Source organism: Mobula birostris, chromosome 25 (genome assembly GCF_030028105.1).
Source record: "Mobula birostris isolate sMobBir1 chromosome 25, sMobBir1.hap1, whole genome shotgun sequence".
NCBI classification, from domain to species: Eukaryota; Metazoa; Chordata; class Chondrichthyes; order Myliobatiformes; family Myliobatidae; genus Mobula; species Mobula birostris.
The window spans coordinates 61,497,859-61,517,061 of record NC_092394.1 but is presented as its reverse complement, the minus strand read 5'-3'; the positions used below and the strand labels follow the sequence as shown (position 1 = coordinate 61,517,061).

The following is a 19,203-nucleotide window of genomic DNA, read 5'->3' as shown; positions in this document are numbered from 1 at the left end:
GTCTGTGGATCAATGATCCTGAGTCTAACCTTAATATACTGTAACTGAGCTGCTAAGTTGTTAATAAATCCAAAACTCAGATACTGAATATCAAAAGAACTTATTTTAAAAGTTACTGGTGCCTGAATAAAACAATTACACATTCCAGCAATTCTAAAGCCAGCAGCAATGCAGTACAAGATTTTAATACAGTGCATGATATGACTAAATCTTACCAGCAGGTAACAGCGGTAATGATGATCTGCCAAGTTGCACAGTTCAATCTTTTCAGCCCTCAGAACAATGTCTACATCGAAGTTAACGGAATTACCAGCTATTATACAAATAGACTAACACTGGACTATTCAAGATCAAGTTTATAGTCATTCAACCATACATGAACAGTCATGAATACAGCCAAGAAAAAGGCGTTACTCTGGGGCCAAGCTACAAACACAGTTCCAAAAGTCACACACAGCACAAGGAACATATAGCACATATAAGAGAGCAAGCACATATAAGATACCAGTAAAATACAATCATACAAAAAAAATATATAGCCCAAGACACTGAGCCCATGAATGTTGCAGAAATCGCACAATCACAGTTCGTTTTTTGCTGAGCGGACACGGGGGGGGGGGGGGGGGGAGAGAGAAGGGGGCAACTTGGACCATACCGACTTCAATGCCTCTCTCTGTGGCGGCAATACTGTGATTTGAGGCCTAATCCTCGCTATGACCAAGGCCACGCAGGTCCGCTGCTGTCCAATAAATCAGTGAATCGGAATTGCAGCATTCCACATAAGACCATAAGATATAGGAGCAGAAGTAGGCCATATGGCCCATCAAGTCTGTCCCGTCATTGAATCATGGGGTTGATCCTTAAGACCCTTATAAGATCACAAGAAAAGCGACCCAGACAATTGCTCACTGTTGGACTGCACACCTCCTTCATGCACTGACTCGTCCGACAAGTCTCTGATTCAGGCAGCAGCATAACTCACTTTCTCTGCCAATGAGCAACTCATTGACAGGGCAGACCTGCAGTACTTCAAGTTGTTAATGTCCAGCAGAGTCTTGTGACCACAAAAAACAAGTTAAAAAGGACACTATCACCTTTGGTTGACCCCATAGAAGCCAATGTGATTGAATGCACCATCCTCTTACTGAAAGTTTGAGGCCTTTCATGAGAGATAAGCACAAAATCAAATGAGAAATAAACATAAGCCAGAAGTAGTAAAGCAGTAAGAAGCAGTACAGGTGGCCTACATGGACTTCAGTAAGGCCTTTTATGGGGCTTCCACTGCAGGCAGCAATGGAAAGTTAGATCGAATGATGTCAAGGGTGAAGTGGATACACAATTGGATTGATGGTAGGAAGTAGAGGGTGATGGTGGAAGGTTGTTTATCAAACTAGAGATCTATGGGTCAGTGCTCAGCCAATTCTTATTTGTCATCTATAATCAATGATTTGGATGAAAACATATGAGGCACAGTTAGTAAGCTTGCACTGAAATAAAGGATGTCATAGAGAGTTTGTCAAGAATTACAGTGATCTTGATCAGCTGGGTAAGTGACCCGAGGAATAGCAAATGGGATTCAATTCGGACAAGTGCAAGGTGTTGCATATTGAGAAGACAAATCAGCGTAAAGCTTCCATAGTGAATGGTTGAGCTCTGGGGTAAGTTGCTGACCCAGGAGTACAAGTACATGGGTTCCCTGAATGTGGCATCATGGGTAAGCAAGTTGGTGAAGGAGGATTTTGGCACATTAGCCTTCAACACTCAGGACACTGAATATAGAAGTACAAGAACAAGAGGAATTCTGCAGATGCTGGAAATTCAAGCAACACACATCAAAGTTGCTGGTGAACGCAGCAGGCCGGGCAGCATCTCTAGGAAGAGGTACAGTCGACGTTTCAGGCCAAGACCCTTCGTCAGGACTAACTGAAGGAAGAGTTAGTAAGAGATTTGAAAGTGGGAGGGGGAGGGGGAGATCCAAATGATAGGAGAAGACAGGAGGGGGAGGGATGGAGCCAAGAGCTGGACAGGGGACAGGGGATATGAGAGGATCATGGGACAGGAGGCCCAGGGAGAAGGAAAAGGTGGGGGGGGGGGGGAGAAACCAGAGGATGGGCAAGGGGTATAGTCAGAGGGACAGAGGGAGAAAAAGGAGAGTGAGAGAAAGAATGTGAGTATAAAAATAAATAACGGATGGGGTACAAGGGGGAGGTGGGGCATTAGCGGGAGTTAGAGAAGTCAATGGTCATGCCATCAGGTTGGAGGCTACCCAGACAGAATATAAGGTGTTGTTCCTCCAACCTGAGTGTGGCTTCATCTTTACAGTAGAGGAGGCCGTGGATAGACATGTCAGAATGGGAATGGAATGTGGAATTAAAATGTGTGGCCACTGGGAGATCCTGCTTTCTCTGGCGGACAGAGCGCAGGTGCTCAGCAAAACGGTCTCCCAGTCTGCGTCGGGTCTCGCCAATATATAGAAGGCCACATCGGGAGGACCAGACGCAGTATATCACCCAGGCCAACTCACAGGTGAAGTGTCGCCTCACCTGGAAGGACTGCCTGGGGCCCTGTAAGGGAAGAAGTGTAAGGGCATGTGTAGCACTTGTTCTGCTTACAAGGATAAGTGCCAGGAGGGAGATCAGTGGGGAGGGATGGAGGGGACGAATGGACAAGAGAGTCGTGTAGGGAGCGATCTCTGTGGAAAGCAGGGGGGGGGGAGGGAAAGATGTGCTTAGTGGTGGGATCCCGTTGGAGGTGGCGGAAGTTACGGAGAATAATATGTTGGACCCGGACGCTGGTGGGTCTATGGAGACAGCTTATCCACTGATGTCTACTATAAGCCTACTGACTCTCACAGCTATCTGGACTATTCCTCTTCTCATCCTGTCTCTTGCAAAAATGCCATCCCCTTCTCGCAATTCCTCCGTCTCCGCCGCATCTGCTCTCAGGATGAGGCTTTTCATTCCAGGACGAGGGAGTTGTCCTCCTTTTTTAAAGAAAGGGGTTTCCCTTCCTCCACCATCAAATCTGCTCTCAAACACATCTCCCCCATTTCACACACATCTGCTCTCACTCCATCCTCCCGCCACCCCACTGGGAATAGGGTTCCCCTGGTCCTCACCTACCACCCCACCAGCCTCTGGGTCCAACAGATTATTCTCCGTAACTTCCGCTGCCTCCAACGGGCTCTGTGAGTCGGCTGGGGTGATATACTGCGTCCGGTGCTCCAGATATGGCCTTCTATATATTGGTGAGACCCGACGCAGACTGGGAGACCGTTTTGCTGAACACCTACGCTCTGTCCGCCAGAGAAAGCAGGACCTCCCAGTGGCCACACATTTTAATTCCACATTCCATTCCCATTCTGACATGTCTATCCACGGCCTCCTCTACTGTAAAAATGAAGCCACACTCAGGTTGGAGGAACAACACCTTATATTCTGTCTGGGTAGCCTCCAACCTGATGGCATGAACATTGACTTCTCTAACTTCCGCTAATGCCCCACCTCCCCCTCGTACCCCATCTGTTATTTACTTTTTACACACATTCTTTCTCTCACTCTCCTTTTTCTCCCTCTGTCCCTCTGACTGTACCCCTTGCCCATCCTCTGGGTTCCCCCCCCTTTTCCTTCTCCCTGGGCCTCCTGTCCCATGATCCCCTCATATCCCCTTTCCCCTGTCCCCTGTCCAGTTCTTGGCTCCATCCCTCCCCCTCCTGTCTTCTCCTATCATTTTGGATCTCCCCCTCCCCCTCCCACTTTCAAATTTCTTACTAACTCTTCCTTCAGTTAGTCCTGACGAAGGGTCTCGGCCTGAAACGTCAACTGTACCTCTTCCTAGAGATGCTGCCTGGCCTGCTGCGTTCACCAGCAACTTTGATAGAAGTACAAGATTTTGGTGAGGCCACATTTGGAAATATTACATTCAATTTTGGTCAGTCTGCGAAAGGAAAGATACCATGAAGCTAAAAAAACTGCAGGTAAGATCTACAAGGATGTTATTGGGACATGAGGAACTAAGTTTCTGGAGTGAGCTTTATTCCTTGGAGCATACAAGACTGAGAGGTAACCTTACAGAGGTATACAAACCATAAGGGGAATAGATAGGGTGAATGCACACAGGACTAGGCAATCAAGAACTAGAAAATATAGGCTTATGGTAAGAGGAGAAAGATTTGTAATGAACCTAAGGGGCAACTTCTTCATGCAGAGGATGAAGCATATATGAAATGAACTGCCAGAGGAAGTGGCTGAGGCAAGTATTATAAAAAAAATATAAAAAGAGGAAGTGGCTGAGGCAAGTATTATAAGAAAATATAAAACATATTCGGACAGATACGTGGATAGGGAAGATTGAGAGGGATATGGGTCAAACATGGGCAGATGGAACTAACTTAGCTGTGAATCTTGGTTGACATGGACGTATTAGGCCGAAGGGCCTGATTCTGTGTTCTAAGACTTTATGACTCCATAATCCAGTACAGAGGAGACTCAAAAGGATGCACCAAATCTTGATATCAACAATTTTTTGTTATTAGTTAAAAAAAAAAAGAACTGCTGAAAGAGAATTAGGCAGCACCTTTGAAGGCAGAGGAATGATTCACATTTTTGGTCAAAGGCCCTACGTCAGGACCAAGGGCAGAGGGGGAAGATACAAATGGGAGAAGCGAGGCAGGGACTGGCCGACTGGTCGGCAGAAACCAGGAGAGGGGGATGATGGAGCCAGCTGATGGAGGGGGAGGGGAGAGGTGGAGTTGGGAGACAATTGCTGGTGATAAGTAGAAACAGTGAGGTTATAAAGTGAGGAAGGTGACGTGGAACCAGAACAGAGAAGAATAATGGGCAAATAGAACCAGTTGTGTAAAGGGGATAGGATACTCATATTAAATAAGTGCATGATAAGCAGCTGGAACCAGGAACGGGAGGGGAACAAAACTGGGTAATGGGAGACTGAAGCGTGGGGTTGAAGTGGGGTGTATGATGTAAGAGAACTGGGGAGAATCAGAAGGAGAATAATGGTACTTACGGGATACGGGTTAACAGGAATTGAAAAATTCAATACTCATTGCACTTGGTTGTAAATTATTGAACTCAGGTGAAATACGAAGTGTTAGTCTTCTCCTGGCAGTGGAGAAGGTTGAGGATAGGTTTTGGAATGGGAAGGCGAGTTGAAATGGCATGCAACCAAGGAGCTCAAGGTGCCATTGGGAACAAAGTGCAGGGATATCTCAAACAGTCACCTAGTCTACACTTGATTTCACAGCTAGAGATCAATTTCAGGAGACAGACTGACACCTTCTATAAACCTGCTGACTCACACAGTTACCTGACCATACCTTCTCCCACTCTGCCTCTTGTAACTATCCCAATCTTAATTTCTCACAACATGGCCTTCTCTACATTGGTGAAACCAAGCATAGACGTAGAACACCCCAGGAACAGGTCCTTTGGTCTACCATGTTTACGCCAAAAACAATGTCAATTTAAGATCATTCCAACTGCCTGCACATGGTTTATAATCCCTCCTTTCCCTGCGAGCTCATGTTCCCAGCCAAAGGCTTCCTAAACATTATTATTGTATCTGCTTCCACCTGGCAGCACGTTCCTCCTATATACCAGAGTCATATCTCTCTCTTGGGAAAAAAGCTTGCCTTGGAAATCTCTTTTAAACTTTCCCCCTCTAGTATTTGACATTTCCAACTGGTGAAAATAATTTTGGCTATCTATCCTATGTCTTCTGCATTTTTGTATACTTTTATCAAGTCACCCCTCAACCACTGACACTCCTAATAGAACAATCCAAACTTGTCCAACCTCTACTTCTGGCTAATACTCTCCAACCCACTCTACGTTCAGATGAACCTCTTCTGTGCCCTCTACAAAGCTTTCATATCCTTCCAGTAATGGGGCCACCAGAACTGCACACAATATTCAAAATATGGCCAAACTAAAACTTTAAATCAGTTTAAGGCAACCATTTTGTAAAGCAAGTATGCTCAGTTCACAATGGCCATTTCAAGTTTACAACCTGTCACTTCAATTCTCTTCCTAATCCCACATTGAACTATCTCCGACCTTCCCCATCGATAACACAAATCAGATGAACTACGTCTCATATTTCTTATATTTCAGGTAACCCTCTTGTTCCCCTCTCACATGCATGCAATGGACATTCTAGTTTTCTTCTCCTTTTTATCACTCTAATCTGCTCTCACATCCCATTCCATCTGCCCTTCATCCCCTTACCAGCTGGTTCAACCCATCACCTGCCAGTCACTATCCTACTCCCATGTACTGATATGTACAGACAATCTTTCCTGTTACCTCTCAGTCCTGACACAGTCTCAATCCAAGACACTGAATTACAGCCATTGCTCCACGGATGCTGCATGACCCCAAGTTCCTCCAGTGTTGCTTTTGTTCCAGATTCCAGCACCTGCAGTCCCTTTGGATCATGTAGCATCTTTACTGCTTTGGCAAAATCCTCCAAATTCACTGGCAGGTTAAGCAAAGCAATGTGAGCATCCTCTCCCAGGTTAATGTCAATTGCGTCAAGGATCTGATTACACTCAAGCAGCTCTGATAAGTGAACCACAGCATCCTAAGCCTGACACCAGACTCCAGAAACATAAACTCTGTGACCACTTTATAAGGTACACCTGCTTGTAACTAGCCCGTCATGTGGCAACAACTCAATGCATAAAAGCATGCAGACATGGTCAAGAGGTTCAATTATTGTTCAGACCAAACATTAGAATAGGTTAGAACAGGGTTCTAAGTGACATTGACCATGGAATGAATGCTGGTGCCAGACGGAGTGGGTTGAGTATCTCAGAAACTGCTGATCTCTGGAATTTTCACACACAGTATTCACTAGAGTTTACAGAGAATGGTGCGATAAGCAAAACACATTCAGCGATCAGCAGTTGTGTGGGTGAAAACACCTTGTTAATGAGGTCAGAGAAGAATGGGAACTTTGGTTCAAGCTGATAGGAAGGCGACAGTAACTCAAATAACGATGCATTACAACAGTGGCGTGCAGAAGAACATCTCTGAATGCACGATATGTCAAATCTGGAAGTGGATGGGCTACAGCACAGAAGACCACTCTTCTACCTAATGAAGTGGCCACTATGTGTATGCTTTACTCCAAACTTCATTATGGTATGAGATTTCCAGAGAAAGTGATGTGCTTAAAGTTTAATTGATAAGCTTCAACAATTACATCGACTCATTGGAATCCATGACCCAATGAAAGCTAACAGAAAACCCCAGGAAGGCTCAGAGCCCATCAGTTCTCTATGATAAGAGCACACTCAGAAGCAAAGTGCAAAGAGCAGATGCAACACACAGAATACTAAACAACCCGCCCATCCGCTCAACTGCACCACCTATAGCTGAATTTGTACATCCTTCAAAGAATTCAACAATCACTCAAAGCCCAGATGATTAAAGTAGAATCAAGTCTTTCCTAACCCTAAGGGAATGCACACAAGGAGATTCACAAGTCCCCTTTTAGAGATAACTCCTTTAGCCCACAAACTGTCAATGCTGCTGAACTTGCAGTCTTCAACCCTTAATCGATCTTTGAGTAGTGAAGAATTTATTTTATTTATTTAGCGATGCAGTGCAGGACAAGCCCTTCAACCCACCACGCCATTCAACCAGCAATCCACCTATTTAACCCCAGATAATCACAGGACAATTTACAATGATCAATTAACCTACATCTTTGGGCTGGCACCTGGATATAAAACAAACACACACACACACACACACACACACACACACACACACACACACACACGCAGAGGAACAATTTTCTTACAGAGGACATCGGATTTGAACATCAAGCTCCGATGCCCTGAGCTGTAATAGCATCGCACCAACCGCTATGTCACCGTTCTTCTCTCCCATAATTTATCTTCTCAGCAATATTGTTTTGTTGCAACACCTGGTCAGAGCTTATGTATATTTTGAAAACCTTTGAGCAATACTAAATTTTTTAACTGACATGAAGTAATCCCATTGTGACATATTATGCCCCCAACAATGCTGCAACCTAAACAGACTCAAGTCAGGGAGTTGAAGGAGAAAGGATACAATGACTCCAACGCTGAAAGACCCTCCGTAGTATGCACCTGCTGCTCAATTTACTGATGCGAATCTCAAGGGTGCAGATGCTCTTTTGATGATGCCAGGCAGAGATCCACAGAGAAAAGTATTGTGACACTACATTGTTTGTGTATAACTGCTTAGCCAGTCCTGTGTGAAGAAATTGGAAAGACAACAACAATGATCAGCATATCGTAATATCACAATGCTTCATTCGGAGTGCAACAAGTGTAATGCTCCAACCATTTTTAAAACAGGTGAAAGTTTAGGGGTAACACAAGGGGGAACTTCTCTACTCAGAGACTGGTGGCTGTGTGGAACGAGCTTCCAGCAGAAGTGGTAGAGACAGGTTCGATATTGTCATTTAAAGAAAAATTGGATAGGTATATGGACAGGAAAGGAATGGAGGGTTATGGGCTGAGTGCAGGTCAGTGGGACGAGGTGAGAGTAAGCGTTCGGCATGGACTAGAAGGGCCGAGATAGCCTGTTTCCGTGCTGTAATTGTTATATGGAAAGAGGCATCATTTCTGAAGACTAAGATCTTAAGATTAGCTTCATCTGTCATACATATATCAAAACATACAGTAAAATCTGGAATTTTTGAATCAATGACCCACACAGTTTAACACCTGTGTCACCACACTTTCAGTGCCAACATAGCAAACCCACAACCCATTAACCCTAACCATACGTCTTTGAAATATGGAAGGGAACTGGAGCACCCAGAGAAAACCCATGTATTCATGGGAAGACGTCACAGGAGTGGCAGTGGCAGGAATTGAACTCTGATCAGTGAAGGTTGGCACCATGTGTAAACTGCTACGCTGTGCTGAATCAAACTGTTACTAAGGGAACCCAATGAATACACTATATTTTCCATTCCAGAAAGTATTCATAGAGTTGCTGCATAAAACCTGCTGCACAAGGCCTCAAAGTTCAGAAAAATATACTGTAATACATGGAGCATTAGTTAACAGCAGAAAGCTGACTCAGGTTCAACGAGTCATTTCAAAGTGAACTTTTTCCTTTTTATTTACACAATCCACTATTTTATACTTTCCAACCAAGTTAATATCTATATCCCCCTCCTCTTCTGACACAGTATAAGAGCCTATCATCTGCTTCCACACAAATTCATTACCTTTTTGGGTGCCTAACTAGCCTCTTTCTTTCCAATTCATTTTCTTACTCCACTTGCACTATTTTTTTCTCAATTTTACCAGTGTTTCCTTGTCTTCCCTTTGATCCCTGAATTTCACCTTTAATGTCACCAAGGGAGAAAGATCGGGCGAGAAACACAGAATACAAAAAAAACCATAAGACTGAAAAAAAAGTCCACATACAAATCACAGAAAACCTGGCAACATTCTCTCTCTCCGTACCAAAGTGATCTCACCAGCAGTAAAAAGGCAGTCTCCTCTCTTGGTCAACAGAGCACTTCCCCAGTGATAAAAAGGCAGGCAGCCGGCATTTCAATTTCCTTTGTCACTTCAATCAGTAAACAATGGTAGCTTTAATCAGCAAAATGGAGTTGAACACTGGCTCGCAACCTTCTTACCACAAGGTTCCTGCTTACTGCCTCTGCCTCCCAGAATCCCCTCGGAGACTGTAGAGTGCTGAGACATCCAAACAATCTCCACACTGCAAATCACAGGCTCCAACAATTCCAGAATCACATTCAAGATAAAAAAAGACAAATGTAAAAGACATAAAAGTGAAATATATGGTTTATGATTTATCCAGAAGATGTTGACTGAAGGAGCGTTATATACAGGTGCCATCTTGACCGTAAGTATTCTGATTCTTACAAATGGTGATATTTTTCCAAAGTAAAGCTTCCCTTGGTGATGTTAACAGCACATAATGTTTGACTGTGGTAAGAGCTTCAACCTCACTGGTCTTTGAAAACCTGTTTTCACCAACATTATTTTCATGAAAATGCCATTTAATGGATCAACATTCAAAAATGGGCCAGAACATAAAAGCAAAGATATAATACTGAGGCTTCATAAGGCAAGGGTCAGACCACATTTGGGAGTATTGTGAGTAGTTTTAAGCCCCTTAACTAAGTAAGGATTTGCTGAAATTAGAGGGGGTCCAGAGTAGGTTCATGAGAATGATCTTGGGAATGAAAGTGTTAACGTATGAAGAGTGTATGATGGCTCTGGACCCATAATCACAGGAATTTAGAAGAATGAGAGGATCTCATTGAAATCTACCCAATATTGAAAGGCCTAGATCAAGTAGACATGGAGAGGATGTTTCTTATAGTGGGGCATCTAGTACCAGAGGGTTCAGCTTCAGAACAGAAAGATGTCCCTTAAGAAGAGATAAGGAGAAATTTCTTTAGCCAGGGGATGGTGAATCTGTTGAAATCATTGCCACAGTCAACTGCGGAGGCCATCATTGCCTATATTCAAAGCAGAATAGCTTCTTGATTAGTAAGGACATCAGAAGTTATGGGGAGAGATCAGGAGAATGGGATTGAGAGGAACAATAAATCAGCCATGATGGAATGGTGGAACAGACTCGAAGAGCTAAATGGCCTAGTTCGACTCCTATGTGCATAAGACCATAAAACATAGGAGCAGAATTGCACTCCTCTGCGCATAAGACCATAAAACATAGGAGCAGAATTAGGCCATTCAGCCCATACAGTCTGCTCCACCATTCCATCATGGCTGATCCCAGATCCCACTCAATACCATACACCTGCATTCTCGCCATATCCTTTGATGCCCTGACCGATCAGGAAACGATCGACTTCCGCCTTAAATATACCCACGGACTTGACCTCCACCGCATTCTATGGCAGAGCATTCCACAGATTCACTACTCTCTGGCTAAAATAATTCTTCTTTACCTCTGTTCTAAAATGTCACCCCTCAATTTTGAGGCTGTGCCCTCTAGTTCCGGATACCCCTACCTTAAGAAACATCCTCTCCCCATCCACCCTATCTAGTCCTTTCAAGATTAGGAGGGTTTCACTGAGATCCCCACACATTCTTCTAAATTCCAATGAGTATAGGCCCAAAGCTGCCAAATGCTCCTCATGTTAACCCCTTCATTCCTGGAATTATCCTCATGAACCTCCTCTGGACTCTCTCCAAGGACGACACATCCTTTCTGAGATAAGGGACCCATAACTGTTGACAATACTCCAAGTGCAGCTTGACTAGTGTCTTGTAAAGGCTCAGCATTATCTTCTTGCATTTATATTCTATTTGGCCTTCTTTACCTGCTGGGAGTCTTGCACTTAGTCCCTTTGCACCTCTGATGTTTGAATTTTCTCCCCACTTAGATAATAGTCGGCACTATTGTTCCTTGTACCAAAATGCATTATCATACATTTCCCAGCACTGTATTCCATCGGCCACTTTTTGCCCATTCCTCCAACCTGTCAAAGTCCTGCTGCAATCGCATTGCTTCCTCAGCACCACCTACCCCTCTACCTATCTTCATATCATCCGTAAACTTTGCCACAAAGATATCAATTCTATTATCCAAATCAATGACAAACAATGTGAAAAGTAGGGGTTCCCAATAGTGGCCCCTGAGGAACAGCACTAGCCACTGGCAGCCAACCAGAAAAGGCCCCTTTTATTCCCACTCACTGCCTCCTGCCTGTCAGCCATTCCTCTATCCATGCCAGTATCTTTCTTGTAACGCCATAGCACTTTTTCTTGTTAAGCAGCCTCATGTGTGGCACCTTATCAAACACCTTCTGAAAATCCAGGTAAATGACATCCACTGCCTCTCCTCTGTCCATACTGCTTGTTACTTCCTCAAAGAACTCTATGTCTAAATAGCTTCTCTTTTTTCCTGTTCTGACAAAAGGTCATCCACCTGAACTTCTCTCTCAAAGGATGCTGGCTGACCCACTGATTACATATAATATAATTTATTATTTTCTGTGTTTGTAAACTTCTTGAACACTTCCATCAAATCAACCTCTCAACCTTCTCTGCCCCAAGGAATGTATTCCAGATTTCAGTATAACCAAAATTCCTCATCTCTAAAAAAATTCTACATATATTTCTAGGACCTATGCATCCTTTAATTAGAGTGGTGACAAAACTTTGGACAACAGCTTTAGATGAACTTGTGTTTTACTTAGATTTAACATAACCTTGTTCCACATTACTCAAGCCTGCAGATGATAGGTGAGATCAGGTGAGGGATAAGGGGGTTGAGGGAAGAAGCTGCAATGTAATACGTGGGAGAGGTGAAGGGCTGAAGAAGAAGGGATCTAATAGGAGAGATCATGGAAGAAAGGAGAGGAGGGAATACTTCTATAAAGTGCAAACTATTACAATATTGCTGCATCAGATCACTCTTTTTCAACACACACCATCTGCTACCAGTTCTGCAACAGTGTCACATTCAAATCAGTTGGATCATTTTCCAAACTACTTTAACATGTCTTTTAACTTTCACCACCTCACTTACTCCACAATTATCCATTCCATAAGACCATAAGACAAAGGAGCAGAAGTCGGCCATTCGGCCCATCGAGTCTGCTCCGCCATTTTATCATGAGCTGATCCATTCTCCCATTTAGTCCCACTCCCCCGCTTTCTCACCATAACCTTTGATGCCCTGGCTACTTAGATACCTATCAATCTCTGCCTTAAATGCACCCAATAACTTGGCCTCCACTGCTGCCCGTGGCAACAAATTCCATAGATTCACCACCCTCTGACTAAAAAAATTTCTTCGCATTTCTGTTCTGAATGGGCGCCCTTCAATCCTTAAGTCATGCCCTCTCGTACTAGACTCCCCCATCATGGGAAACAACTTTGCCACATCCACTCTGTCCATGCCTTTCAACATTCGAAATGTTTCTATAAGGTCTCCCCCCATTCTTCTAAACTCCAAGGAATACAGTCCAAGAGCGGACAAACGTTCCTCATATGTTAACCCTCTCATTCTAGTGAATCTTCTCTGTACCCTCTCCAACGTCAGCACATCCTTTATTAAATAAGGAGACCAAAACTGCCCACAGTACTCCAAGTGAGGTCTCACCAGCGCCTTATAGAGCCTCAACATCACATCCCTGCGCCTGTACTCTATTCCTCTAGAAATGAATGCCAACATTGCATTCGCCTTCTTCACTACCGACTCAACCTGGAGGTTAACCTTAAGGGTATCCTGTACCAGGACTCCCAAGTCCTGTTGCATCTCAGAACTTTGAATTCTTTCACCATTTAAATAATAGTCTGCCCGTTTATTACTTCTGCCAAAGTGCATAACCATACACTTCCCAACATTGTACTTCATTTGCCACTTCTTTGCCCATTCTTCCAATCTACCCACGTCTCTCTGCAGACTCTCTGTTTCCTCAGCACTACCGGCCCCTCCACCTATCTTCGTATCATCAGCAAACTTAGCCACAAAGCCATCTATTCCATAATCCAAATCGTTGATGTACAATGTAAAAAGAAGCGGCCCCAACATGGACCCCTGTGGAACACCACTGATAACCGGCAGCCAACCAGAATAGGATCCTTTTATTCCCACTCTCTGGTTCCTGCCAATCAGCCAACGCTCTATCCACTTATGTAACTTTCACGTAATTTCATGGGCTCTTATCTTGTTAAGAAGCCTCCTGTGTGGCACCTTGTCAAAGGTCTTCTGAAAATCCAAATATACAACATCCACTGCATCTCCCTTGTCTAGCCTACTGGTAATTTCCTCAAAAAATTGTAATAGGTCTGTCGGGCAGGACTTTCCTTTAAGGAATCCATGATGAGTTCTGCCTACCTTGTCATATGCCTCCAGGTACTCTGTAACCTCATCCTTGACAATCGACTCCAACAACTTCCCAACCACTGATGTCAAGCTAACAGGTCTATAATTTCCTTTTTGCTTCCTTGCCCCCTTCTTAAATAGCGGAGTGACACTTGCAATCTTCCAGTCCTCCGGAACCATGCCAGAATCTATCGACTTTTGAAAGATCATCACTAATGCCTCTGCAATCTCCACAGCTACTTCCTTCAGAACACGCGGGTACATTCCATCTGGTCTGGGAGATTTATCTACCTTTAGACTATTCAGCTTCTTGAGTACTTTCTCTGTCTTAATTGTGACTGCGCACACTTCTCTTCCCTGCCACTCTTAAGTGTCCAGTATACTGCTGATGTCTTCCTCAGTGAAGACTGATGCAAAATACTTGTTCAGTTCCTCTGCCATCTCCTTATCTCCCATTACAATTTCTCCAGCATCATTTTCTATCGGTCCTATATCTACTCTCACCTGTCTTTTACTCCTTATATACTTGAAAAAGCTTTTAGTATCCTCTTTGATATTATTTGCTAGCTTCCTTTCATAGCTAATATTTTCCCTCTTAATGACCTTCTTAGTTTCCTTTTGTAAGCTTTTAAAAACTTCCCAATCCTCTGTCTTCCCACTAATTTTTGCTTCCTTGTATGCCCTCCCCTTTGCTTTAACCTTGGCTTTGACTTCTCTTGTCAACCACAGTTGCATCCTTTTTCCATTTGAAAATTTCTTCTTTTTTGGAACATTCCTATAATTTCAGCCTTCTATTCATTCCACCACCATTTCCCCCACACAAAAAAATCTCCTGACTTCAGCCTGTTTGGTCCTCATCTGATATTCGATCCATCAAAAAAAAACTCTCCAACTGACCTTTTAAAAGTCTCTTAAAAATTACCTGTGCAACCACTCACCCACACTCACTTCTCCTGATGCAAGTCATGAATGGTTATTTTAAATTTAAAATGAAAAAATATACATATTTGTTCATCCAAGGTGTAGTATAATATTGATCTATAAAGATCCAAGGCCACATTCAGCCCCATCAGTGGCACACCTTGGAACAATGGAGTCCTCTTCATAGATCAGAAAGGAGGAGATAATGAAACAGAGTGTTCATCATGTTCAGAAACAGTCAATACAATTTAGTTGCACAACAGTGAGCCCACAATAATTCAGCTCTAGTCAGTACACTAGAATTAGAATTGAAGAATCTCGTTAAATATTACAGAAAGCGTTTGACACCATCAACTTTCAAATTTATGGATTAACCGTTTGGCAAAAATTCAAACTATGGTGCCTCGGGAGGCTACATTTATAGAGGTTCATGAAACGTGTGCACATAGATTTTAAGTCTTTATTCCAGAAGCTTACTCTGTTGATGTTTCTTCACTCTGCGAACCTGATTGTAAACCAGCCAAGACAGGAATGAATGACGCAGGCACCTATGCTGATGTATCTGCTGAGCTTGAGCAGCCTGTTCCTGATCTTTTATCGACTGATGTAACATTGCATTCCACTGAAGCCAAGCCTGCAAAGTAGATATGTTATTGCTTTGCACATAATCTACATAAATTCTTAAAGCATTCAGCAAATTATTAAATCCTATTGAAACAAAGATATTAAACTGTGCTGCTATTAAAAATACTGTAAAACATGTAAAAGTAAAAACTTAAAATGCTCAAAATACAAAATTCAATCAGTACTTGAAAACTGAAGATTGTTTTATTTTTGCATCTTACTTAAAAATCTCATTATATTTTCAAGACATAATCTCAGACAGAAATGAAGAACTGCAAGCAAGTGTAGGCTAGTTAGCCACTTACATTTGCTCCAGGGATGCCTTTATATTCAGCACTGCATGAATCTATACCCAAACATCCAAATATTATTGATTATCCTCAGTGAATAAACTTCCACGCTTAGAATCGCAAAGCTTCACTAGTTCCCACTTCAAGAAATTTCTTCTCGTCTTATTCCTGATCAGAATTCACAAAAAGTGTTTACCAAGTGGCTTCAGTAAACTTAGCTTAAAAAGGGGAAAGTAACAGGGTGGCAAATCACTAACTGGTGACTGCTGCTGGCAAGCATTGATAAGGAAATCAAGGAAGAAAAGAACTGAATTGAAAGTTGATGTTCTGGTCAAACAACCTGTTGATGTTCACAATCAAACTTTACTTAGTAAAAATGGACCCACGTGAGGAATGGAAAATGTTGTTAGCTGTGAAACTGCAAATCAGTAAGAAACACATTAGACAATGTGGCGTAAAGAGTGGGGATGCAGAGGGAGTTGGTATGAAAATAAGTATAAATAAACCCAACCAGTCAATACAGAGGAAAGCACTCCTCTCTCACTTCAGGCTTCTATAATGTTCCATGTTGCTGAATGCACATTAGTTAACCAGTTCATTATAAGAGTCCTTTGAAGCTCTTGTAACAAGTAAGGCTGCCACCTGTTGGCTAAACACCAAAACACAGGGTGTGGAGAAATAAGCTAAGTCACTCACAAACATGTGGACAGAAATATGGAAAATTTCTGCAGTAAAGGAAATAAACCTTGGTCTTAGCCATTGTTTATCTCTACTACTTGTTTTAATACAGTATATAATCAAACAAATGTGCAATTTTTCTACAAAATTTGATTTCATTTACTTATCAAAGTTCTTTCCTTTTCTTTGCTGGACATGGTAATGGAGAGTCAAGGTCCCTGTTACCTTGGTCTAGTCTGGACCTGCTAAATCAGCAAGTTGCCAGAGAAGGATTGATGCTAAAGATGATACAACTGAAAGTTAAATATATTGGTGAAGTTAAACTTAAAACCTAGAAAGCTATAAAATGTAGACTAAGATTCACAGTGCAACACAGACATTAAGATTCAGTTTAGAGATGGAAGGAACACCCTGATGAATCAAAAAAAAGGATGCTTATTGATATATTTGTCTGGTGTTTGACGATTAGAATAGTGGAACATGGACTCTAGACAATCAAATTGACAGAATGGCAAATAGTAAGAGGCTTTGACTTTGCCCGTCCTGTGCATATTCAGAGCAGAGAAAAAATAAAATTTCAACTGGAAACTATACGACTAAAGAAGTATGGCACCGAAATTCAAAATGCTTTTCTTCCCAATACACATGCTTCAAAATGTGCTTTAACCATTTTCTGCAATGAAACACTCCACCTTCCAACTGTGTCAGGTAAAGATACTTAATGTCAGCAGTTATTAATCTTGCTAATTAAAAAGCTTTGCTTTGTTACCCAGGTAATGCATTGGAGTCATAGACTATTACAGCACAGTGAGAGGCCCTTCATCCCAGCAAATCCATGCATACTATATTGCCCACTGATCTAGTCCCAATTTCCTGAATTTAGCCCATATTCCTTTAAGTCCCACCTCTCTGTATACCTATCCACATGATTCTTAAATGTCTAATAACAACAAGACTTTTAATTAAAAAATGCTGGGAATAATGTATATTGTACAAATGCCATACAATTGATTAATTTTGAACCTTCGGTGTTGCGTGTATGGGAAAGAACTCTGCAGATGTGTACTGTGCGTACATTCAAAGAAGTCACATATATAACATAAAGATCAAAATCTTCCTCAATGTTAGGGTATACAAACTATCAAAACCTGAAATATCTGCTGTCAAACCTACCTTGTGCTGCAAGGTTTCTGCCCAGTGCTGCATTGCTAAGCCATCCTTTGCACGATTTCTTTCCTTCCTCCGCAACTGCTGAGTCCAAATGGACCACACATGCCTAGGAAGAAACACAAGCTCTGTTGTTAATAGAGAGGATTCCAATTAATTGTGTCATTGGTTAATCAGGGCAGCCATTTATTTGGGACAACTCTTAAGGAACAAAAACTAAATCATTAAAATATTTGGGATTCCCTTCATTTATATGGGACACCATGCCACTAGTGTCAGGCGCATAAACTTGCGTGGCTGTTAGGCAATACACCATGCTTAGACAGATCAGTTTTTAAAATTGTGTCACTTCTTTGTATTTGTGTTCAAAAAGCAGTGATTTTTCTCACAGACAGTTTGTGAGAACTAAGCAGCAAGATAATTCAGAACTGTTTTGCTCACCACAGTTTCAAGCATTCAGCCTTAGAGATGTCAGAAATGGTTGGGACTGAAAACGAAATGACTTCACTACTTGAACTGGTTCATATCAGGTTCCCTTCAATTATTTTCCTTGCACTCAATGACATACACCATCCCCCAAAATATCAATGACACAAAATGGAAATTCTCACTCTCTGAAATTATTTCTATTTCCTCCCAACTCTGCTAATCTCTAGCCCCACAACCCTCGAAAAACTCTGCATTTTTCCCACTCTGGCCATGTATATTTGCAACTTCAATTTACAACTTCCAAATATGCCTTCAGCTGGCCTAAGGCTCTGGAATTCCATCTCTCAACTTCTCTCCGGTTAATAAGTCTACTTAAAAATAAATTTAGGTAAGGTTTGGTTACTTGAGCCCCACATCTCGTCTTTCTGTTTGTCATTTTTAATCTGAATCTGCTTCTGTTAATATCGTGGGATATTTTACTACACCAAAGGTTTTGTACAAATGTTATTGAAAACAATAAAGTGTCATAATCCTAACAGTATTAGAAACAAAATTAAAAATTATCAAGAAAATTATTAAAAACCTGCCAGATTGAAAAAAAGTAAAAATCTACAAAGCGATATTCATGAAACAAACTAAAATCCCAGAACTCTGAGCAATGTTTAAACTATAACACTGAAAATGTACAGACACAAAACTTCTATCTCAATGCAAAAATGGTGGCAAATTTGAAATCTGAAATCGATACTGGAAAGACAATTCAATTTTAGGACAACCTATTAAAACTAACCATTGTGCAAGTGATTTCGTTGCAATAACAGATGCTGATATATCTGACCAAACGTCAAATGTCGAATTGTTCACTTTTTCAGTAGTCATACTTCATCAAGGATAAAATTAATTAAAACAGAAATAAGTTTATGCTCACCGAGCAATAGTTCTTATATGAAACACCTGTGCCTCAACTTGCATCAAATGTTTGGTTTTGCGAATTTTTATGTACCAACACCAATGGATCCAGACTTTTTGCAGCAACTGCAAATTAGCTGAAATACACAAAAAGGACCATTAATCAACCTGATAAAATTTAACCAGGATAAATACAGCTAGTACTTAAGTGCGCATAGCAATATTTGTATTATTTAGGCACAGAAAGCAGTATATTATTATATATGATGGTGACAATATTGACTAGACAGCAACCTCAATTTGGATCAATTTGCTCCTTCGCC

General features: G+C 41.9%; 1 protein-coding gene across 3 annotated transcripts in view; it reads right to left on the bottom strand.

The window, feature by feature from the left end:
* Positions 1-19,203, bottom strand: part of sfi1 (SFI1 centrin binding protein) — a 246,468-nt gene that overhangs the window by 172,743 nt on the left and 54,522 nt on the right. For all 3 annotated transcript variants that reach the window (XM_072243230.1, XM_072243231.1, XM_072243232.1), the window contains exons 7-11: positions 18,900-19,017; positions 17,549-17,651; positions 15,261-15,417; positions 8,100-8,261; positions 216-286 (exon numbers count right to left, since the gene is read on the bottom strand). In XM_072243230.1, coding sequence (XP_072099331.1) covers positions 216-286; positions 8,100-8,261; positions 15,261-15,417; positions 17,549-17,651; positions 18,900-19,017 — 611 coding nt within the window. The remainder of the gene's footprint in view (positions 1-215; positions 287-8,099; positions 8,262-15,260; positions 15,418-17,548; positions 17,652-18,899; positions 19,018-19,203) is intronic.